The sequence below is a fragment of the Crinia signifera genome, chromosome 1 (genome assembly GCF_055691185.1).
Source record: "Crinia signifera chromosome 1, ASM5569118v1, whole genome shotgun sequence".
Classification (NCBI taxonomy): Eukaryota; Metazoa; Chordata; class Amphibia; order Anura; family Myobatrachidae; genus Crinia; species Crinia signifera.
The window spans coordinates 373,496,471-373,521,499 of NC_139217.1; the positions used below are offsets into that span (position 1 = coordinate 373,496,471).

At 42.0% G+C, this 25,029-nt stretch overlaps 1 protein-coding gene across 1 annotated transcript in view; it reads left to right on the forward strand.

The window, feature by feature from the left end:
* MLXIP (MLX interacting protein) overlaps positions 1-24,075 on the forward strand; it is a 63,089-nt gene extending 39,014 nt beyond the window's left edge. The window contains exons 5-17 of the mRNA XM_083151317.1: positions 1,119-1,160; positions 3,820-3,985; positions 5,800-5,889; positions 7,879-7,988; positions 8,802-9,387; positions 13,450-13,571; positions 13,844-14,018; positions 16,095-16,207; positions 17,745-17,846; positions 18,060-18,187; positions 18,347-18,467; positions 19,966-20,095; positions 20,236-24,075. Coding sequence (XP_083007443.1) covers positions 1,119-1,160; positions 3,820-3,985; positions 5,800-5,889; positions 7,879-7,988; positions 8,802-9,387; positions 13,450-13,571; positions 13,844-14,018; positions 16,095-16,207; positions 17,745-17,846; positions 18,060-18,187; positions 18,347-18,467; positions 19,966-20,095; positions 20,236-20,357 — 2,007 coding nt within the window. The 3' untranslated portion in view covers positions 20,358-24,075. The remainder of the gene's footprint in view (positions 1-1,118; positions 1,161-3,819; positions 3,986-5,799; positions 5,890-7,878; positions 7,989-8,801; positions 9,388-13,449; positions 13,572-13,843; positions 14,019-16,094; positions 16,208-17,744; positions 17,847-18,059; positions 18,188-18,346; positions 18,468-19,965; positions 20,096-20,235) is intronic.
* Positions 24,076-25,029: the final 954 nt, after the last annotated feature.

The following is a 25,029-nucleotide window of genomic DNA, read 5'->3' on the forward strand; positions in this document are numbered from 1 at the left end:
TTGCAGCCCCCCCCCCCCTCCCCTGTAGTTAGCACTGCATTTAACCAGCTTCCCCTTCCCTAAGAAACCTGCCTGAATCTTCTGCAATGTCCCTGGCAGAGGTCTCAGGAAACACAGCAGCTCCGTCAGAGGGCTGGCGGCGGCTGTCACTCGCGGCTGTCTTCACTGAAAGGATGCGGGCGGGACAGGTGCGCAGCATCAGGAAATACACAATGCGCATGTCCGCGCACAGTCCCTCCCACCCCAGCCACTGCACATCCACCTCTGCCACATCCCACATGCAAAGGGGACTAGCGAAAGTTTATTTATTTTTCTACATTGCATTGACAGGTGGCAGGCGGCGGGTCACTCAAAACAACTCAGCGGGCCACGGGTTGAAGACCCCTGCTATAGGGCATGCAGCCTGCCAGTCACCCTTAATGTTGCCCAGGCCCAGCGTAACTCATAGTCCAGGTCCTCTGTTCCATTTTTTAATAAGTAAAAGCTTTTGCCATTTAGGTAACTGCTGTGCCTCCCTATGGAACACAGGGTTCTTGTCTGCCACCAGGGCGGCCTTATTTATATTCCACCCCTGTTTGTATTGCAGCTACTATGTGAAGCCTAATAATCCTACTACTATCCTACATTGCCTATCTCCTGTGTGAAATCAAAACTATTCTGTAACATAATTAGTTTTTTCTGAAGCAGTCTGAATAAAATGTGTGGGTTTAAAACAGTTGGATATAATGCGTGTACATCGGCTGCATACGGATTGCTTTGTAAGGTGTCCTTATGGGAAATCAAAAACTTGATGTCTGTTACGAGTTTATTGTTGTAACATTTTAATTTGAGGTATTTGTCAATTTTAATTTGCTAACAATGTTCTAATGGCTTGCCCAAAAGAATAGAATCATTAGGACTAATATGGTGTTGGCATTGATCCTCGTTGCCAGTAAAGCATGTTAGAAGATAATATGCCTCCCAGATCCTCGGCTCATTATGTGTGGGTGTCCTGGCAGAAATCGCAGCCTGTTCTTTACAAGAGGTTGGTTGTCTTGGTGCCAAGAAAGTTTCCTAGCCATGGAAAATGCCAAAGGAACCGAGACCTTTTGATAACATTTGTGACTCTCTTTCAACAGTTACAGAAGCACAGAGATGAAGATCTCTCCAGTCTGGTTAAAGTGAGTTTATTTCTTGTAATACTCAGGCAAAATGTGAGCGTGCTGTGCAAATGTGTGACTAGGCATGGAGACTGGAACATTTTGCCATCACAATCCTCCTTTTTAAGGCAGATGCCAAAACCTTTTCCAAGTCTATTCAATTTAGCTGAGGAGCTTTCCAATCATATGCTATAATTAATTTGCTCCTATTACTTTTTATTCATTATAGTTTTTCTTTTTTTAATTAAGCTTTTGTTTATTTTAGAGCACTTAATTTTTTATTTATTTTTTGAGTTTAGTTATGGAGCAATTTTATTACATTAGTGGTTTACTATTCAGGTCCATACACACTGGGCGACTATGCCCAGTGTGTATGGACAGCGATGATGGCGTTCATCGCTGCGGGGAAAGCCACTCAGTGCATACACACTGAGCGGCTTTCCCCCTGCCCGGCGCCGACGGAGGAAGGGAGAACGGTGTTGCATAGTGGAGCGCTATGCAAAGCTGTCCTGAAAGCCACTCATGTGCTGGTATAACCAGCAGATGAACGGCTTTCCCGGCGATGTTGGGGGAGCGCGCAGCAGCGCTCATCGCTGGGCCATACACACTGGTCGGCTTTAAGCTGAAAGACACTTAAACCTGCTGTTTTGCACGACTATCAGCTCAATGTCGCCCAGTATGTATGGGCCTTTACTCTTGATGCTTCATTCCTGCAGAGATAATCTGCTTAAAAACCTGTTGCAATAGGTATTTTTGGGTTATTGTAAAGTACCTCAAATGGCCTAAAACAACAATTTAATTGGGTATAACCGCTGCGCTTGGTAAAAGATTAATTTAATTAGTTCATAAAAAATAATCTTCCTGCATTTTGACATGTAAAATTAGGAGGTCTCTATTAACTGAATGCATTTAGCAATGCATTATAATAGTACAGCAGAGGTAGCCAACTCCAGTCCTGAAGAGCTTCCAACAGTTCATGTTTTCCAGATCACCTAGCAGATGCACAGGTGTAGTCATTACTAGTCACTGACCACAGGTGGAGCTGATTACTTCACTTTTGATCCTGTGAAGTTTTTTGCGGATTTTTGACAATTTTTAAAAATAATAATAATAAGAAATCACATGTGCATAAGTATTTACAGCCTTTGCCATGAAGCTCAAAATTGAGCTCAGGTGCATCCTGTTTCCACTGATCATCCTTGAGATGTTCCTACAGCTTTGGAGTCCACCTGTGGTAAATTCAATAGATTGGACATGATTTGGAAAGGCACACACCTGTCTATATAAGGTCCCACACTTGACAGTGCATGTCAGAGCCCAAACCAAGCATGAAGTCAAAGGAATTGTTTGTAGACCTCCTAGAGAGGATTGTCTGGAGGTATAAACCTGGGGAAAGGTACAGAAAATGATCTGCTGCTTTGAAGGTCCCAATGAGTACAGTGGCTTCCATCAGTAAATGGAAGATGTTCGGAATCACCAGGACTCTTCCTACAGCTGGCCGGCCATCTAAACTGAGCAATCAGGGGGAGAAGGGCCCTAGTCAGGGAGGTAACCAAGAACCTGATGGTCACTGTGTCAAAGCTACAGCATTCCTCTGTGGGGAGAGGAGGACCTTCCAGAAGGACAACAAACTCTGCAGCAATCCACCAATGATGCCTGTATGGTGGAGGGGCCAGACGGAAGCCACTCCTTAGTAAAAAAGCACAAGGCAGCCTGTCTGGAGTTTGACAGAATGCACCTAAAGGTTTCTCAGACCATGAGAAACAAAATTCTCTGGTCTGATGAGACAAAGATTGAATGCTTTGGCATGAATGCCAGGCATCCTGTTTGGACCAGACCAGGCACCGCTAATCACCAGGGCAATACCATCCCAACAGTGAAGCTTGGCGGTGGCAGCATCATACTATGGGGAATTTTTTCAGGAGCAGGAACTGAGAGATTAGAGGGAAAGATTAATGCAGCAGGGAGGGAAAGATGCATGCAGCAATATACAGAGACATCTTGGATGAAAACCTGCACCAGACCTCAGGCTGGGGGGACATTTCATCTTTTAGCAAGACAACGACCCTAAGCACACAGCCAAGATATCAAAGGAGTGGCTTCAGGACAACTCTGTGAATGTCTCTGAGTGGCCCAGCCAGAGTCCAGACGTGAATCCAATTGAACATCTCTGGAGAGATCTGAAAATGTGGAAAAAGTGAAGTGCTGTGAATACTTTCAGGATGCACTCTATATGGCAGACAGATGTAATTTTTATTAACTAATTAATTTCATCAGCTTATACCAAGTGACGTGATTATCACTATTTGCATTTAAAGGCGTAATTGATAATAGCTGGTTTTCTGATGATCTATAACTTCCATTTATGAGAAACGTTGTTCATGCAACCAGTGCATGGGATTGTGTACCCAAACTTTGTGCAGTATCTTGTCAGCCATGCCTGGAACATCACTATGGGGCATATGTAGTAAGACTTGGCGAGTGATAAAATACCAGCCTATCCGCTCCCGTCATCTTAAAAACACAGCTTTTAACATGGCAGTTGACTGGCTGGTACTTTCTCTCTCCACTTTATGACTTCTCCAATGCTTAGTACATCTCCTCTTATATATTTTAGAGGCACTTTGTATTTAGTGTGAAGCTGCAGTAGATTAAGTCCTCCTCTTTGGTTGTCTTGTAGGATGATGATGTTATCCCTTGGTATACCTGTATGGATGGCAGAGAAACCCCGGTGCCGATGGAGGAAGAAGAAGAGCCTCTATTGGATATGGAGATGCTTATGGCGGAGTTCAGTGACACTTTATTTTCTACTATTTATTCACATCAGCACAACCCAAAAGAAATTGGTAAGTATTTTTCCCATTATGCTGAACAGTACATATTTGTTAGACCTCCAATTGGGGACACTTCTGATATGTTGGGCCATAGAAGATGCAGGAAGAGCATGGGCACTTCAAATTTGTAACCCATGGCTGCCAGGAGCACGTTCAATTACTTAAAGTTCCTCTGCAGCCTTGGGGCTTCTCTGTCCTGCTAAGCATTCTTTAATTTTATTTGTAATTATTTTTGTATTCCATGCTCTTTTTTTCTCCTTGCTCTGGACTGGAGCCTGGTGCTTACTACATGCTTGTTGCACCATAGTCATTCCTATGCATACGGGCCCTTTACTCTAAGTGACGGAGACTCCAGGGAGCATGGCCATTAATGGAGAAGGCTGTGGCCTCCAGTCATTACACACCTCTGCTCACTGAAGGGTATGGCTGGAAGGTAGGAATACCCTCTTCCACATTCTGGTGTACCCATCTTCTAGATTTTTTTTGAGAAGGCTTTCAGGTAAATCTCTAGTTGGTTTTGGTCCGGAGCCTTTTTGGTTCTGAAAGAGCAGGCCTCTCTGCTGGGTCCTATCGATGACTTTGCAATTATCGTTGAATGTCAATGATACTTTGTGTAGCTGGAGTCTTTGGGTGAGTCACGAGCTGTTGCCTAATCCCATGAGGGGGCAAAATGAACAATTTAGGATTAGAGGGTACCGGTCAGACACGTCAGAGGTTTGCAATGCTTTGTTTCATGCTTTAGCAGGTCACAAGGGACATCAGTAAATGCTCATAGACCTAGATCTACCAGGTTTCTGCTTCACTCCTGAGGTAGCATGAGGGTTAGTCCTGCCAATGTCCGCTTCTCATCCTGTGATGGACTACAGGTGCATGGTTAGAGTTGTAGTAAATATAGTAAACAGATGTGTAAGAAAGTAACCAGTGAAAGATAGACACAGCAATCGGTGTGTACGATATCTGCTGTTCCTCCTCTGGCTTCCAAGGTATGTACAGCGGAGTGATTGAGAATACCAGAACAACGCACACGCTGTGTATAATAGATCCCTCCTGCTATCTGCTTGAATGTTTATGTGCATGAAGGATGGTAAGGGTGAGTCTAGTACAGTGACCTTAATTGCAGAGTTGGGAATAGCATAGGCTAGGTCCACAGTTTGTGGGTTCCAATGTGTGCAAAGCAGAAACCCCAGGAACTGACTCATTTTGAATGTTACTGGCTTGGGCAGGATAAAAACCCCAAGTCACCCTTTTGACTCTCGACCTACCCCATGTCGACCGAATTAAGTTGTCGACCTAATGATCCTGTCGAACCCATGTTGAACTTCCTGCATGTCGACCTAATGACTGTCTAATAACTTGCTGGTGATCCAATGACCGTATCCCGTTGAGGCTCCCAGTTCATATATGGGGCCACACCATATTGAAGGGGTGATATTGTTGATAAATATTCTGATTTGGTACACAATGAGCCCATCTGACTTAAATATTCTTCAGTGTTGGCTGCCTATGCATAATGTTTTTATATATAATATGATATATCTCTTCATGCGGAGAGTCCTTTAAGGTGCCTTTCTCAGATGGAGCACCAGACACTGCTGCATGCTGCTTTTTCTTTTTCTCTGATTGTTGTTGGTTCTGTTTCTTATTTCTTCAGTAAAGAACATGCAAATCATTTCTTAAATATACAGTAATCCATGGATACAAATGAAAGATTATGAAGATTAGTATGGTATTAATATAAGGGATGATGAAATTATTTATTAGAATAAGTCAAGCTTTTAATATAATGTCCATTTTAAACCCTTGACTGTCTGTCCTGGTTATTACAGCACATGCAGGGAATGCAGATATGATCCAACCAGAGCTATTTCCTCTGCAGCCCAACCTGGACTTAATGGACACTTTTGAATCCTTTCCAGGTGAGTAGACCCCTGAGTAATTACAACGTTAATGGCTGAATTACCAGGCATGGGGTGTTGTCTGTCTGGAAGGGTTAGGTTACTTGTTCTTTGGTATGGGGAACAGATCTAAAAGTAGTAGTCATCTACGTGGTGTGATGCAACGAAACCCTATGGGGGATATTCAGTCCCGAGTCATGACCCTGTCCTGTTCTCGGCCAGCCCAACTAGCAATCCACAGGCGGAATTCAATGCCTCGCCTGCCGAACGCCATAAAGGGGGTGTGGACACGAGATACAGCCGTGGATCGTCAAGCTGCAGCCAGGAGCTCAACAATCCACAGCTGTTCTCGGCAGAACGGGCCCGACTGCTTCTAAAGTCAGGCCCATTCTGCCGAGATCCCTGTTCAATGCTGTCGGGAAAGACAGCATTGAATAGGGCCCCGCTGCTATTTCCCCCTTCGAGAATAGAGGCGGGAGATTGAATACCCCCTATGTCTGGTGACCGTCAACACTATAAGCCTTTACTGCTTCTGTTCTAAATGAAACCGTCTTCCATTTAAGGGGGTATCCAGTTAATCCTAATAAGTCAGTTTTTCGCTATTTTTCCTAATGTTTTACAGATTTTATTTATCAGCCAATCTAACTAGATAACCTGATAAAGAACATATGTGAAACTTCAGGAAAAATAGCGTTAAAAATACATTTCACTGCAAAAAAGTTCAGTGAAATTGGGGCTACTTTTGGGTCTTTTCTTCTCCTGCTTGGGTCAGGTAGAACAAAATCCCTGCTAAGCTGCAGCACACCCAAGTTTATCAGGGCTAATTAGATAAGCGATCACAGGTAATTGTATACAACCCTTTCAGGTTCTGTATAACCACATTTACATTTTAATTCACGGTAAACAAAAAGTGCTGACCGATATTTGCAAAAAAAAAAAGAACTCTGAACAGGGAGCAGAAATGACTACACAGTATGTTACAGGTGCAGAGCTGTTTATTGTATATGTTTTTATACAATTAAAGGACTGCGCCTAAAAATAAAACTGGTTTGTTTACCCATGACTAATGCTTACGTGATTAAAATGTAGTTGCGTATCAAAGTAGTGGCTTGTATAGGAGATTTGCAGAATGATCGTGTTTATTGGAACGTTATAATTATGGGGCAATGATGCAAGATGTTGTGGCCAAGAAATTTTAAAGCTGTGTACACACAGTGCAAGAAGTGCTTAAGCCAGGTATTTCTCGGTCCTCGATGCACCCTAACAGACCAAAGTTTGACAGTGGCATTTATATTGTGCCTGGCTGGTAGAGTTTGGATCATTTTTGATCATAAGTCGAAGCTTCTCTGCTGAAGAGGTGCACAGAAAATATCCATGACTAAAAAACTAAGCAGTAGCGCAGGTGTTTGTAGCTGGGTTGGGCTGTTTATTGCAACAATTAAGTGTCTTTTTAAATCAAATAAAAAAAACTAAGAATTATTTTGCACAGATTGAAAAATGTTGGGCTGGGATCTGTGAGTTACATCAGCCAAACAGGCATGTGGGGTTAATGACTCCCTCTGATGATCCCATTTTGAGGAGTATGATCCATCAGCTTACTATGGCCAGAGAGTTACAGCGGAGCACCAGGCACTCTTACAGGCATTCCGTGAGCAATGTGTATAACCGGTGTTGGCTTTGTACTTGATTTGTACCTCCATGAACTATAGGCTACAGTGAATTTTTAGTTTTGATGGCATACAACCCAGGCATGTCCAACGTTGGCCCTCCAGATGTTGTGAAACTACACATCCCAGCATGCTTTCCACAGTTTTGCTATTAGAGAATGCTAAAACTATTGCAAAGCATGCTGGGATGTGTAGTTTCAAAACATCTGGAGGGCCAACGTTGGACATTCCTGATATAGCCTTTGTAAATAAGAGGTTTTGTCAACATAATATAGGTGGGGTGCTGTAATCCTATATTTACCCCTAAGTCATTTTAATAGTTTTGTTGTATTTCTTTTTACAGATATATTCTCTTCAAAAAGTCTGTCCTCTACTTTATTCAGTTCTGCTTCTACTGTACCTGCCGTCCCTCTGGCTGACCCAGCTTTGCGTTCCTGTAATCATACATTGGCGGTAAGATGCAAATCGTTTCAGTTGCTATATAAACCATAGGGACAGTGTATTTTTTGGGTTTTCATTCTTGATAACTTCAGGGTCCATGGGAGTTTAGGCTCACTGTCCGTGACCGAGGAATCGCCCAGCACATTTGTGAATGGGAATTGGTTAAAACATAACACGCAAACCGCGTGAAAGTCAGGCCCTTGTGGCATTATTTGGGCCTAGAACCAATGAATCTGGTTAAAGGATGAATAATTGAATTGTCTTTGAAGACTTCCTAATATTTAATTGTATTTACTTGTCTTTATACAGGTTATAAAAGTATGGAGGTTTGACAGTTCATTTAATATCATGGGAAAGCTTTTCCTATGTGGTGTATTTATTATATACACCAAATAGGTATTGTTCCTTTTTTATTGCGGTTTATATAGGTAGCAGTTAGTAAATGCTAGTATACTACTTTCAGTTAGGACAGTAGTATACTGATTAGTTTCATTCTGGCTTCAGCAACTAAATGACTGGGTGAGTGTTTTATACTAGCAGACAATTACATGGTGTGTCTCAACAACTAGCCCCCAATAACTAAAAACATTTTTGGTCACCACTATCAAATCGCTGCTGAATGGAGGTGTGACTACAAAGGCCAGTGTTGGTGATTTCAGCTGCTCATTGGTCCCCCTTACTCACACCCACCTACAAAGCGCCACTCCTTGTTGGTGCAGGATTAACAGAAGCTCTTGCATGTAAATTTCATGTTTGTTTGACAAATTATTTTAGATGCTCGTTGTTACTGCTTCTCACACAAATCGCTGGTTTATTTTGTTACAGCCTATTTTGCCAACAAGCAACCTTGCACCTGTGAATCTTGATGAGGAGTTAATCCCGTCCCCAGGTCCTCCCTCCATCCTTCCACGAGTACCAGAAGTGAGAAGAGAGAGAGCTTCCAGTGTGGGCAGCATCTCCACAGCTCATGGGCCAGTCAAGTTTAACTCAGAAACTTCTATAAGCAGCCAGCAAGGTTTTAGCACCATTTTCCCCCGTCCGGTGACTATCTTTCATACCCCTTCTGCTCCACCATCCGTGCCTCCAAATGCCTGCTTGGCACCCCAGACTTCCTTTGTTAGCGCGGACACTAATAAATTTTCACTTTGCAATGCCTCCGTTATCACGCACACAGCCTCTGCAACCCTTACCCATAATCCTTCTGCAACTACCTTCAGCCAGAGCCAGAACCTCATTCTTACTACGCAGCAAGTGCCTTGCAACATTTCACTGCAAACCGCTGGGGTCTCCCAACACCCTCGGCCCCACACATACTTTGCACTCTCCAGCTCTGGAGCCAAGCAGAAAAAACAACCTAAAAAAATTGTGCCTGGTCCCCAGCCAGAGACATTATCTTTGCTTTTTACACCTGGTAAGCTTCTATTGTTTTACAACCAAGAAGAGATTTTTTGGGGAATCTGCCCTGCTTTCGGGACGGACCGACGGTCGTGTTAAGGGATTGCATACCCCCCTTAGAATGTTTGAAATGTAGCCACAGGGAATATACAGTATTTGTTTTAGGTGTTATACATATATTATGTATTTTGTCTTATGTGCTTTAAGCAATTCTGAATTTTTTTCAAGGTTTTGCTAATTTTTTATTTTTGTGTTTTCTTACTTTTTTTCAGATTTTTTTTTTCTTGTTCTATGTGCCTGCTTTTTTTTATTTCTTTGTACATACCTATCAGTGCTGCTCTTAGGCTGGGTACACACCTACAGATACAGCTGCAGATCAGTTGCTCTGCAGATATATTTCTTTAGATTGCTAAGGCAGCAGGCCCCTCCTCAACCATTCTCTGCCCCACCCTTCTCTTGTGCTCAGCAACTGGTGCTGGCAGGATGCTGGGCACACACAACTGCTCGGCTGGCTCAGGGCTCCTCCTTAGCAGTGCCAGTAGCAAGAGATAGGGTGGGGAGAGCCTGCATCGTGTCACCACCAGAGCGGACCGAATGATATGAAGGGGGGGGGGGGGGATACAGCCAGAGATTTAATTAGTTGAGGTAATTGGCGAACAGGCTTTCAGGCAATAAATTGAATCATTTCCAGATTATTTATATATCTGATTATCGGGGGAGCTTCTGGCCCCACTGCCCGGCGGGGGTGTTTCCTTTGAATCATCCCCCCCCTTGTCATCAGACCACTATACGTGCTGCCTGAACAGTTGTTCCATCACAACGGAGCAGTTATTTCCTGATACATATTGGCCAATGGACCAGCTTACATATCAGCCATTCAACTGAACTCCTAATATATCGACCTGCATGTACCCAGGGTTAGACTATTATATCAAGTAACGGACAAACATTAAATCATTGGGACCATACCATTTAAATCTAAATGAACAACTCTTCAACTGGAAATAAGGTTGAGATGTTGGTGAAACCAGATAATACAGGGACATCTAGTGGTAAATGTCTGTTATGACTATGGTGGTGTAATCGAAACAAGGGAAAAAAAATAGATTTTATTTTGGTAATGCCACCTGCTGCAAGAAGCTTCTACAGCAATCAGGTTGATTATATATAAATTGTATAGTGAGACTTAATCTACTCGTGAAGTCCTATATCTATACCAGGGATTTTCAACCTTTTTACCTTGCGGCACACTAAATAAGATTTTAAAATTGCCAAGGCACACCATGAGATCCCCACAGGACAAAACACATTGCACCCCACAGGAAAAATAACAAACCTATTGGCCCCATATAAAAAAAAACAATCACACTGGTCCCTACAGGTAACAAAAATAAAATATATTGGCCCTTTACATGAAAAGAAGAGACCAGTAAATAACAGTTGACCTGGAGGTGGCTGTAAACTGGTTTGAGCATCTCTAGATCTGGGTGCACACTTGAGAGCAGCTCAAGGCACACTAGTGTGCCACGGCACAGTGGTTGAAAAACACTGATCTATACATTTGTCTGTTCCTGTTCCTTTTGTCGAAGTCCTTTTTTTCCAAATCAGCCGATGGGTGTCTGCAATCATACTGTCTTTTAAGCTGGGTACACATGGAGCGATATACCGTCCAGTCAGGCTGATCAGATCAGTACATCGCTTATATCAATTATTGTGTATATGCGATATGAGTGCTCCTGCAGTCGTATGGCACGATGTCAGGTTTGATGTGCTGCACATAAAAGCTAACAAAATGTTTAGCGACACCATGCATTCTAATGCAGCTCGGAACAGTGGAGCAATTAATAATGGAGGCCGAAACAATCAGTGTGTATGGGAAATCTGGGTGATTTGTTCAGATGTCAGAATGAATCTCCGACATCCAGTGTATACCCAGCTTCAGACTTAACCAAACTGAAGACCTGACCTGGATTCTTTCCTGTCACAACCCGGCTTTTTTATACCCATGCCAAGTGGATGTTCATGCAGTCCCTGTCACACTATATACTATAATACAGGTTACCTGGTTCTATGGAAATCAAAGGTTTAAGGTGAATTTCTCCTCATGCATATATACTCATAAACTTCATTGCTGTATCAAGCAGGATAAAATTATGTAGTGAATATGGAATAATCTTTGCCCCTTCTATAGTTTTTATGTGAAATCTGCTACCTTCTTTTTTTCTTAAGATATAAGATCAGATCAATGCAGTACTTTAAGCTTGCATGTATAAATGCAACAGCCCATAACTTCATGAGACCAATGGCCATGCTGGAAAGAGATGAACAGTTGGTCTGCTTGGACGTTAGGAAATTTAGACTATTCTTCAACTGAGCGTGACTGATTTTAAATGACTCTGTACAGTCCCTGGTAAATAGATGGCACTATATAAACACTATTTATAGTGTCATGTGACGCAACATAGTAGTAAGTGGAAGCAGAGTGGCTGGTGGCGGGAGAGTACAGGGAAAGCCAGTAAAGGAAATTCATAGGTACTTGTTTCCTATCTGGGCGCCCAGGTTTTCTACGTACGGCACCGTAATGAAATCGGATCGCATCGCATCGTACACATACACGATATTGAACGATGCGATGCGATCCGATTCGATTTCCCATAGGAAACAATGTGAAATGGCTCAATTTAGCCAATTTCTCATAGGAACAATAGTAAATGGGCCAAAAACACCCCTGAACATTGAAATGTCCCCCCAAAAGTAGTTGACGCCACCCCGCCATCAACGTGAACCCGAAGCGTGGCGAGCGCAGCGAGCCCGCGAGGGGCGGCGGTACGCGTCCTCCGACCTTTTCATGCCCTACTATCCACGTCGGCGTGGAGTGAGAATATAATAGTGTGGCGAGCGCAGCGAGCCACCGAGCCCGAAGCGTGGCGAGCGCAGCGAGCCCCGCGAGGGGACGCGGATACCTTCACAGTTATACGCGTCCCCTCGCGGGCTTCCCAGGTGTCCATGGCGACGCAAACACCTGGGAAGCCCGCGAAGGGACGCGTTTACCTGTGAAGGTATCCGCGTCCCCTCGCGGGGCTCGCTGCGCTCGCCACGCTTCGGGCTCGGTGGCTCGCTGCGCTCGCCACACTATTCTATTCTCACTCCACGCCGACGTGGATAGTAGGGCATGAAAAGGTCGGAGGACGCGTACCGCCGCCCCTCGCGGGCTCGCTGCGCTCGCCACGCTTCGGGTTCACGTTGATGGCGGGGTGGCGTCAACTACTTTTGGGGGGACATTTCAATGTTCAGGGGTGTTTTTGGCCCATTTACTATTGTTCCTATGAGAATTTGGCTAAATTGAGCCATTTAACATTGTTTCCTATGGGAAATCGAATCGGATCGCATCGCATCGCATCGTTCAATATCGTGTATGTGTACGATGCGATGCGATCCGATTTCTCTACGGAGAATAGCATGGTGCGCAATTAACTTAGTGGGCGCCCAGATAGGAAACAAGTACCAATTCATAAGTATTCTGGCATGGGTAAAGGAAAGATCCAATTGAGCTCACATTATAGAATGAATAAACAGGACATCAAACAAATGATGGTTGGAAATGGAAAGTCCTCGGTTGGAACGTCTTGGAAAATATTAACCCTTTCCACAAAATAGGTGTGACCATTGCCAAGCAAACTTTTTTATTCATCAAAATGACGTGTAATGTTTATCTTTATCTAAGAAATATAAAAAAAATTTTTTTTACACAAAATATATATATATATTTTTACTTTTATATGACAAATGTGAGTGACGCTGGGATTTTTAGCCAATATTTTGCACATCTCTCACCAAATGTTGACACTCAAAGGTTTAAAGATGAATTTTGAAGAGTGCTAGACACAAACATTCTATATAGACATAATTTGTATCTTTTTTTTTTTTTTTTTTAACTTTATGGGTCTTTTTCTTTGCTTGTCATTATGTACCATGAAATGGAAATTTATTGCAGCCTATGGTTGTAGTTTTTTTTTATATGTATTCGTCTTTATTCTGTAAACCTACTTCTGACCGGACACCTGATTATCTGTTTCAGCACCCTTTTCAGGTCAGACTCAAGCTGTGATCGTATCTCCTGCCTCACGTAAGACAAATACCATGCTGGCGCCAAGAATTCCCCAACCTAACGTGGTCATTGCACCAGCTGGACTTGCAGGAGTAAGAAACAAACTCTTAAATTCAAATTATCTTTTGCATTAATGTAATTCCTCTGTCTAAAGCCTTGTAGTTTTCTGTTGATTCATATAGAGTTTATACAATTATTTTTTTTGTAACAGTATGGTTTTGTAGAACTTGGTCAGTGTTGCTATTCTCACACAATGTCAACTAATCCAGTTGACGTTGCCTTATTATAACTATATCCATTTATTGACAGTTGACATAATTCTGTGCATGCCATTGAACACTTATTAGTTTTGCTTATCTAACAGACCTCTGGAGAGTTTCACGGCAGTATACTTGTTGGAACAGCTCCGCAATCTCAGGGCAGCCAGAAGACCCAGTCTGCTGTAACTCGAATCTATCCGAACACGGCGGATGAGAATTCGGTGAAGAGAGAAATGACCCCCTCACAGAATTGCAGTACTGTGCCTTCTCCTTCATCCTGTGAGCTCAGAGGGAGCATACACCATGCTTTGATGTATTTCATTGTAGCATATTATATTAGTTATTTCTGTCTTTTTTTTTATGGTTTATTGATATTTGCAGAGTATGTTGGTTTTACGGGTGTCCTGAAGCACTTGAGAAATAATTGGCAAATCTTTAATTTGCCTTTTTGTAAGTAATCTGTATGTGTTGGCTATTATGGGAAGTCTGAAAACTAGATGACCCTGCATGATTGTCATGAATGAGTAGATAGAACTATTTGTTATGACCTGTGTTTTAATGCACACTGCAACATTCTAAACCAGGCATGTCCAAAAGATGGCCCTCCAGCTGTTGTGAAACTACTTGTCCCAACATGCCAACATGAGACCACTTATGACCTTATTAATTGAATGATATACACTGTCTCACAACAATGGTGCAACATTATTTGCTTGCAGCTGTTGAATGCAGAAGATACAGAAAGGTTTAAACCAGGCATGTCCAACCTGCGGCCCTCCAGATGTTGTGAAACTACACATCCCAGCATGCCTTGCCATAGTATTGCTATTAGGGAATGCTAAAACTATTGCAAGGCATGCTGGGATTTGTAGTTTCACAACAGCTGGAGGGCCGCAGGTTGGACATGCCTGGTTTAAAGCATGGGTCTTCAAACTGTGGCCCTCCCAGATGTTGTGAAACTATATGTCCCAGCATGATTTGCCACATTTCTTCCTATAACAGCATGCCAAAACTGTCAGGGCATGCTGGGACATGTTCCACAACATCTGGAGGGCCGCAGTTTGAAGACCCATGGTTTAAAGTCATGTGAATGAGACGTGTCAAATCAGTATGGCCAGGTTACTGAATTTGAGAGCGCAAAAGCATGTTGGGTGTCCAAGGTCATCCTTGCTGATTGCATGACAGTGGTCTGAGGAGGGAAAAGCCACACACCACTGACATGATGTTGGGTGTTCAAGACTCAACAATGCAAAGAGGCCAACAAAGTGTATACACCACATAATACCATCCAACAAAAGGGCACAAATGAAATAACATTCTAATGATGGTAATAGGAGAAATGTGTCACAATTTACAGCTCATTAAGCAAACAAGCTGGCAGAGGGAATTTGATGCTTTCAGCACTGTTTTCCTGATGATCCCTTGGTCATTCATGTGGCTATTAATTTGATACTTGCCATTAGCCAAAATAAGTCTAATTAGCAGCAGTGTCACCTTGCCAATTACATTAAGTCCATACCTTGATGTGTTTGTGCTATTTTGATGGCACATGGAGCAGATTAGGCAGGTGGTCAAGATGTTTTTGTCTCATCAGTGTAAATAGTACAGTATAATGCACTACCTAGTGTGTGTGTGTGTGTATATGCATGAATGAATACAATAAAATAAACATTGAGAGTCAGGAGTTCAGAGACAGATAGCTGTGGGTAATGCATTTTTATTCAGTGGTCATACTCCAGGTAACTAATAATATCTAGGGCAGGCATGTCCAAACTATGGCCCTCCAGCTGTTATGAAACTACAAGTCCCATTGTGCATTGCCACTGTTTTGCTATTAGGGAATGCGAAAACTATGGCAAGGCATGCTGGGATGTGTAGTTTCACAACAGCTGGTGGGCCACAGTTTGGACATGCCTGATCTAGGGTAATGTGTACAAAGTGATTCCTTTATTCTGTATAACATAAGTTTTTGTTAAAAAAAAAAAAAAAAAGCCGTGAAAAGTCATCACATAGAGAGTGTAAAATGAAAGTTCTTGGTTGTTTACAGACTGTGACATGGCAGGTAGGAGCTGTTTGGTTGTTTTTTTTATCACTCTCCATTTTATCACTTCTCAAGCTTAGTACATCTGACCCTATGTGTGTTTTATACTTGTACATTTTATTTTAAAGAGGCACTTGTTCATATACATTTTTACTTGTGTTTCCAAACTTTTCTTGATGATGCTAATTTTAAAAATGTTATAGCTATCCTTATTGGTTATATGTATGTGTAATTAATTTAAAAAAAAAAATATGTTGTAACATGAACATTTTCTTTGGTGTTTCAACATTGAATATATTGTGTTTTAACTTAAGGCCGGGACTGTCAGAATTCAAGGCAGGGATCACCTTGTGCATCTGAACACAGCCTCAGCCCCCCACGAAGCTCAGGAAAAACCACAGTGGAGTCTCATAGTTTTGTTACCAAGGTACAGTCTCACCCTGAGCAACACAGGGATAGAACAACCGCTACCTCATATGGGTGATTTCTCTCTCAATATTGGGTTTGTGCTGATTAATGCGTAACAAATGTATCTGTATAATGGACATAACATTCTAATACATAACCATGATATGTGGTTGGGAAAGCCTCACACACTTATGCCTTTTGTATTCATATCAATCTAGTGGATTTACGTTTTTGTAAAAGCTGTTGCCTCGAGATACTAAATACATGGATTTAATTATGCAGTGTTCAAATTCTTACATAGTACAGCTAATGTCACACTCCACCAACTTGATAATGTCTTATGCAATTCTGTAACTTAATCACCATTATATCTTAATATATTTCAAGGTAGATTTTAAATCAATTTCCTTCTAGTTAATGTAACAATACTTTTGGAGGAGGCGCCTTGCTCTGATGAACTGTCTTTAGTAGGAGTCCTAAACGGACATAGAACTGTGACAGCTACATTTCTTTTCCAGTACTTTACACTCCCAATACAAATTTGTGAGGTCCAGTGCATCCACTCTAATAGGGTGTACACACTGTTCAATTTAGTCTATTTTTCTATTTGATTTAGCTTATAAAAAGTAAAATTAAATCTAAATCAAACGCATTTGATTCTATCCTGATGGACAGCATCAAAGTCAAATAGAAAAGTAGACTGTACAGGCAAGACTATACAGTACAGATCTGTGCTATACAGTCTACACTGAATGTGTTCACGTGTGATTCGATCCTGTTCGAATCGGGATTGAATAGAAAAGGAATCACACCGTGTATACACCCCTTAAGTCAGGCATGTCCAACCTGCGGCCCTCCAGCTGTTGTGAAACTACACATCCCAGCATGCCTTGCCGTAGTTTTAGCATTCCCTAATATCAAAACTATGGCAAGGCCTTCTGGGATGTGTAGTTTCACAACAGCTGGAGGGCCACAGGTTGGACATGCCAGCCTTAAGTCTTTCCGTGAGAATCTCCTGTTAGATCCTGATATGGCGAGAGCAGGGTAATGATTACATACTCCACTAAGATTTCTTATGTGGGCCATACATTACCCAGACAACAAAATACATTGGTTTCCGAATATAAATAAATAGGGAATCGGCAAAATCCAGCATGCTAAAAATCCAAGACTCGCCAATCCAGATAATTAGTCTGAATCATTGAATTGAGGATTTCCAACATGTCCATTTAAGACTTATAATAATGGCACCGGTCATGGCTTGACTGTTGGTAGATCTGTGTGGTGTTGTCACAGTAGGGCAATAGTGAACCAAAGTCACTGGTGTGTGTGTGTGTGCTCTTGGGAAAGACCACAGAAGTTTTGTGATTTGATATTTATAGGGGTTTCATGGGCAACAGTGAGCACATATTAGTTTTCCTTGAAATCTGAGGGGACATTGCGTAGAGTAGACTTGATGTCTTCAAATGGAGAGACACCTTTCAAAATAGTGTTGTTGGTATCAAAAGGTTGAGTTAGGAGAAAATGTGTATATTAACGTAATGTCTTTGTTTCAGAACCAGCGACTGAAGCATATTTCTGCAGAACAGAAGAGGAGATTTAATATAAAAACTGCCTTCAGCACACTTAACAGTTTTGTGTCCTCAAACACCAAACAGGTAACTAACTTCACTCCGATCTACTGTACTCATGTGTAGTGCTGCATCACTGGATGTTGCTAGATTATGTTCTCAATGTGGTGATCTCATTCTCCAGCACACAACCTGTGGTCAGGGTGTTTGCAGCTACACAGTTGTGCTGCTATCCATATTTTGCAATATACAATAATGTTCAAAGGGTAGTTTAGTAAATGGAGTGTTCTTCTGAATCAGATCAGCCATGCCATCACACTACAGAAGACAGTGGAGCATATTGCGAAGCTGCAACAAGAAAGGGCTCATGTGTTGGAAGAAATGAAGCGACTCAGGGAAGAGGTGGAAGGATTGAACATTGCTATCAGGTACGTGACTTCGTAGTATTCAGGTTTTCCAGAAACGAGGCTTAAAGCTCTGCAGTAGGGATGATCGTTGCACCATGTTTACCAATCACAGCACGGTACAGCACTCCTGATTGTTTTGCTGTTCTGCTCATACTAAAACTAACTTGTTGCTGTTTACAGTTCTTGTCAGCAGCAACTTCCAGTGACAGGGGTACCAATAACGCCACAACCCAGTCGCATGCGGGAACTATTCGATAAGTATGTGAAAACCAGAACAATTCAAAACTGGAGATTCTGGATCGTATCCTTTTTGGACAAAGATTTATTGTATTTATTGATCTGCTTGGTCAAGTATTTTATTGTATTTATTGATCTGCTTGGTCAAGTATTTTAGCTTCTAAGATACTAAATGACAAAAGAACTGGCTTATATGCAGTTATTTGCTATTGCTGTACTTGCAGAGAAAGCGTTGCTTAATAGCACAGGATGTATTAAAATTCCCCACCCATGGAATGACTGCTGCTGACTGATAACACTGGGGTCACCTGTCTGGATAAGTAAATGTGATGTACACTTTTCAAAATGGCCAATGCAAAGTATGCAAACCTGTTTAGTATAGGGCTTCCACTTTAGTTTTATGGGAGGTGTCACAGCAGAGCAAATGCATAAGATCACAATTGTACATATAATAAACCTGACATTAGTTTGTCATCCTCCCATCTTCACACAGGTTCCGCCTCTCTGATTAAATAATATGGCTGCTCCTGGAAATGGTAGGGCTGGATGTTTGTGTGCCCCTGGTCAGATTGCAGGTTTCACTAAGGGTAGATGTATGAAGCAGTGAGAAGAAATGAGCCAGATGAGAAGTGGCCCATTTCAACCAATCAACTGCTCTATATCATTTTAGTTTATGCAAATTATAAAAATTACTTCAGTGCTGATTGGTTACCACTGCTTCATACATCTACCCCATCATTTCTAGGTGGAACAATGTGACAACACTCTTTGTGGGGTACAATGGGCCTGATTCAGGTACCGACACAGTTGTGGCTACCAGCACAATCTACCAATGTTCAGAACATTGTGCATGTGCTGGACCTGTACTCGTCACGTCGATGGACGTAATAAAGCAGCAGTGGATTCACAGTCTGCAGCTGATTGGGGGGCGGGGGCGGCCTCCATTTTGTTGGGAATGCCAAAACCAGAATCTCAGTCTTCCAACGGTGATTTCATAGCCTCAGCAACGGAGCTGTGGCGACTGGTCTGCGTAAACTCATGGGTTACTCAGCCTGCTGGTGTCGCAGGTGATCTAATGCTTAATCCCAGATGCGTCCCGCTGCATTACCATATCTGTGCATGACTACAGCCACATGGGAATCTCCCCCATCGGCACACTTTTAACAAAAAAATAATAAGATCTTGCAAGTGATGCCCATAAACTAACCACCCCGTCAGTCAGTATTCCCTACCTCCTCCCAGCATAATCCTTTTTATTTAAGCCATGAAAGGCTTTTTATTTTTTTTTTTATATTTTATTGAAGAACTGTCTAATACAATGAAAGTCTTTTAAGTCATGTTTTCATGTGTTCCTGCTTTTCCTAGCACAACTTGTTATTTTCTTGTACTGTATTGTTGCTTTATGAACGTGTCCCGTACTGGTCCAAATAATTCATCATTTACCTTGTTTAGTAACTTTGGCAACTAGTAATTGTGCAGAATATGGAATGTGATTTTCCCTGTACTAATTTCTCATTAATGAATGCAGCTGTGTCATTCCTTAACTTTGTTTCTAAACTCAGTTCAGCATTATCATTAAACCGTTGTTTGACTCTTTCAATGACATGGTATCAACAAACAGCATCGATGAGTTGTGCAGAACGACCCTTGACTGGCTGGATCTGCACTGCTCTCTCCCCGTCCTGAGGCCCAGTAAGTACTTCCACCCACCCACGGCAATATGTCTAAACGTATACAAACTGGCTATACACTTTAGAGCCTATTAGTTGTACAGTTTTCATGTTATACAAACTGCTCTATCACAGACATTGTCATTTCATTTTTCCCCTTAGTGGTGCTGAGCACACTTCGCTATTTGAGCACGACAACATCCATCCTGTCTGATCCAGCAAGCCTGCCAGAGCAAGCCAAAAAGGCTGTTAATAAGAACAGTAAGAGTGGCGGAGGAACATAAATGAAAAACTTGTCCATAAATGGAATAAAACGCTTGTGCTGTTACCTTGCATTGCTCTGTGAGCCGTGATCCTACACTCCACCCGAGTATCTGTGCTGAAGCAATCGATGTATGGCCATCAGGGAATCCCCATCTTGGTGAATTTCCAAGGTGTTTTGCTACAGTGAAGAGCGGAAATAACTGACGTTTTTCTGCGCTATTAACCTCAGCAAGAAAAGCTATAGCCGATTCCAGATGAAGAGTCAAAGGGAAATACATTTCTGTGATGTAAACTATTAGGATTCGTTGTCAACAAATACAGCCTTTTCATTTTAAATGTTTTATCCAACTTCTGTAGGCTTTTACAAGACTTTTAGCATTGATCTAATGGCATTTGTAAACTGTAAGCAAAAATAGGTCTGTATAAAGATGATCCTTTCATCCTTTCATTTATTTTATGGACACCTTATTCCTCTCAGGTTTTTCTGTTTTGCAATGCTACACTGAGGCATCATCCCAGAGATTAAGTTGTTACCATTTGTAAACTTCATTTATAGATCGAAGCAACTTGAGAGTGGCAGGAAGTGACGTTGGTATCTGCACTCTTGCAGAATCTTTAAGTTTTTCTACAATCCGTTAGTAGACACTGCAGGCTGTGATAAAAGTATTGCTATCGATAGCTAGGTATATGTTTTGTGTATGAAAGTGTGTGTGTGTGTGTGTGTGTGTGTTAAATATATATTTTGTGTGTGGACATAGGTATATATCAACTTCCTATTGACTGTTGCAAAGCGAACATTGGGTAAGCACTATGCGATGTATCCGACCAATCAGTACGACTTTTGTATAGTGTCCACCGATCCTATCCTTTTCACACGTTGTGCTGCACCTGGGATAGGACGATTCCACGGAAGATGTGGTGGTACATTTAAGCATTGTGTTATGTACTTTTCAGTCGTATTGTTATGCTGCCCAGCCACACCGCTGGGTTGCACAGTCGTTCAGGTATTTACCTAGCTTTAGAAGAGTAAAGGACTTTTAGGGCAGAAGTATTGTTCTTCTCAATTAAAAGGTGACATTATTTTTTATTAGCATGGTTTTTTAAAAAAAAAAAAAAAAAAACATAACTTGGGTAAGATGTCTCAGTTTTCATTAATATCTTACACTGAAGAAGTTTCAGAGAAAACTTTTCTTTTCCCTTTTATAAATCCATTTAATGTGTATATTGGCACATATAAGTCTACTAGACAAGCCAGGGATCAAAGTTCTTATTCCAGTAGATTCTGGCTTCTAGATCTAGTTAAACTATTTAGACTGGTCTTCAAATGGTTAATTTAGGTACTTGTGTATTATCATGGTGCCGATGCGCGCCACGTAGTTGGCGTAGTAAGAGCTACATAGTCAGCGTCAACCAGCATAGTCGTAGTAAGGCAGCATAGCAAGCGTAGTGTAAAGTAACGAGTAAAGCTGCTGGCCTCCACAGGGTTGGGTGTGCTGGCAGAGAACCGAACAGCATCAGAGGACGCCCTTTACATACAGCGCCGGAAACCACCAGATCCCCAACCCTGGCGGACGCCAGCAGAGTGGCGCTCCATGTTAATTGAACGCGCGAGCGTCCCAGACACTCTGCGGCTGTGGACGTAAGCCCTGCCCATCTCTTCAGTGAGTCGGACAGGGTTAGGGGATGTGGCGCACGTGAGTCTTGTTCACAAAAAAGGATGCATTTGCCAGTGCTCCGTGTAAAATTCTGGCAAATTCCTCCATTTCAATCCCCCACTATCCATGTCAGGGACACATTATGTGTCCTCCCGACCTGTTCATACCCCCACTATCCACGCTGGCATGGATTTGATTTTATACAGCGCAGCAAGCCACCGAGCCCAAAGCGTGGCGAGCACATGCGGAAAACGAGCCCGAAGCGTGGCGAGCGCAGAGGATAACTTCACATGTGTTCCGCATCCCCTACGCTTGCCACACTCTATAAAATCAACTCCACGCTGACGTGGATAGTGGGGGTATGAAAAGGTTGGGAGGATGCATAGCGCTGCGCTTCGGGCGTATGCTGATAGCGTAAGCGTTCTGAATGACTACGCTGACTGCGTAAAGCTCGTGCTGAATAGACCGTACATAAACTACTTATTGGGCGCTGTGATAATACACAAGTACCGTTCCATACAATGATCTATTGAATTTTACAGTAAAAGATACTGATGTATGCAGCAAGCTGCAAACCCCGGTGTATGAACAACCTGTCTTAATGCTGAAAAAAAGTATTTACTTTTCAAAAAGTTTTACTACAGGTTTTGAAAACCTGCACATACATAATTGTATCTTACTTAAATATGCCCTGTAAGCTTTCACATTTTCCAAAAGCTTGTTCTGCTTACTGCCAGACACAATGTAAATATAGTAACTTGTAATATAAGGCTATACTATGACACTTTGAAATCTTTTATGTTCGTTTCTTTTGAGCTTTGCATGAGTGTTATACAAAGAATTAGTGTTCAGAGACAATACATTGGTCAATATGTATGTAGTATATGTGTGGATGGATATACTATATCAGTGGTGTCAAACGCATGGCTGTCCAGCTGTTGTGGAACTACACATCCCAGCATGCCCTGCCACAGATTTTATATAACGGATAGCTAAAACTGTGGCAGGGCATGCTGGGACATGTAGTTCCACAACAGCTGGAGGGCCATGAGTTTGACATCACTGTACTATATCCTAGAATGCGTGTAGTATAGAAGTATGTGTGTGTTTTTGTATCTTTGTCCATTCAGTATTGTAGGAGACAAGATAAGGTAATGGTGGCATAGGTGCTAATTTCTGGAAAGGCAATAAATCAATTCCAGGGTATCTTTTTTTTTGTATTTTTTTTTTAAGCAACGCAAACTTTGTAAATAAGAGGTATCGATAGGTCTTCATTAAATTAGCTCATACCTGCCCAACAACTTGTTCAATACACCAAAACATTTTGGATATGTTTAAATAGAAAACTGGCACTCAAGGGGAAGTTTAAAATCTGAAATGGGATCAGTATATTAATCAAAGTTTCAGATCCATTCAATGGGTCTTGATCGAGTGCTCAGCATTAGTGCATGAAGATGATTCTGGTTCAATGACCAGAATCCCTTGAGTGTCCATTTTTCTATTTTTGTTACCACCTTGTCAGATTGTTTTGCAATCCTGGTCAGTGATGGCAGCAAGAGAGGGTGCCGGTCGGGATCCTGACTGTCAAAACATCGACAGCCGGGTTCCCGACGGCCACCTGCTGTTCTCCATCATGGGGGTCCACGACCCCCATAGAGGGAGAATAGAATAGGTGACGAGCGTAGCAAGCCACCATGCCCGCAGCGACCCCGCATGGGGCTTTGTTTCGCTCACCATGCTGTCTGAGTTCTGGCCAGTCGGGCTAATGACTGTCGGACCCCTACACCACACCCGCAAAGAGACTCCTGGGCTTATTTTCTAAATGGCAGTTTTACATTGCTGTATATTGCCTTTAAACATAAATTGCAACTTTAAATCCTATCACATAACTGACATAAATCAGTGGTTTGTATAGCCATTTACTACATTTCCCCCTAGATTTTCTATTGCATTATCACTGAACGGCCGTAATTCTCTGGTTTTATATCATATAATAATTATATTTGCTGATGGCATTTATTGTCTGTGCATGGGTTTAATGTTTACCAGCGAAAAAAATAAAGCAATAATATTTGACATCCTCTCTGCTCTTGTTTGTGGTCAATCTGTTTCCAGGAATATTGCTGCCAACATGATGTGCACAACGTGTTGTATGTAGAAAGATAGGATACAGCATATTTGAAAATATATTCATACATGTACCTTTATTTTAGGCCTGTGACCCGGCAATTACCTGGTGTTTTACAGTGCGGGGTCATATTTACAGGTGCAGTCTGACCCATTTTTACACTGAGCAGCAAATTTCTGGGTTAAACATGTCAACCCTGTAATGCTGCTTTCACATTGCAAAAACCTGCTTTCAACCCGATTTTCTAAACGTTTCTTAAAACTGGTCAAAAGCCAGTTAAACCCCTTTCATATTGCATGATGTAAAGGTATATTGCAGTTTAAATACCGTTTTGTACCTTTCAGATTCAACCCGTTTCACCCATAGAAAGTCATACAATGTCTTTTTAAATGTTTTTTTCCTGCTTGTGGGCGGGGATCAAGTGTGGTTATCATTTGTAGCAAATACCGCTTCTGAGCTGTTCAGACTGCAGGGAAAACGGCTCAGAAACGTGTAGGATCCTGCTTTTAACACGTGTCAAAATACCGGTTTTCTGTAACCGGTAAATTGACAATGTAGCTTTCACATTGCAGCTGGAACCGTTTTAAAGCACTAAAAAAATATACTGTGTTACAGCTGCAATGTGAAAGGGGTATAATTTGCTGAATTACACAGGTATTTGTTCAATGTAAAAGAGTCAACACGGGTCACAGACCCTGGGGGAAAGAGCACTCTCCAGGCAGAAATATATTTCTTAAAAGATTATTAGTTTAATCCAGATTTGATATATTCATTAGCAAGAAAGAAATACTGAACCTGTGGGGTTCGCCCAACGTTTCAGTCCCACACCAAGGACCTTTTGTAACGGGATAGACAACAAGAGAAAAAAACGGCATCTGAATTAACAATACACTGTAGCCACCGAATCAA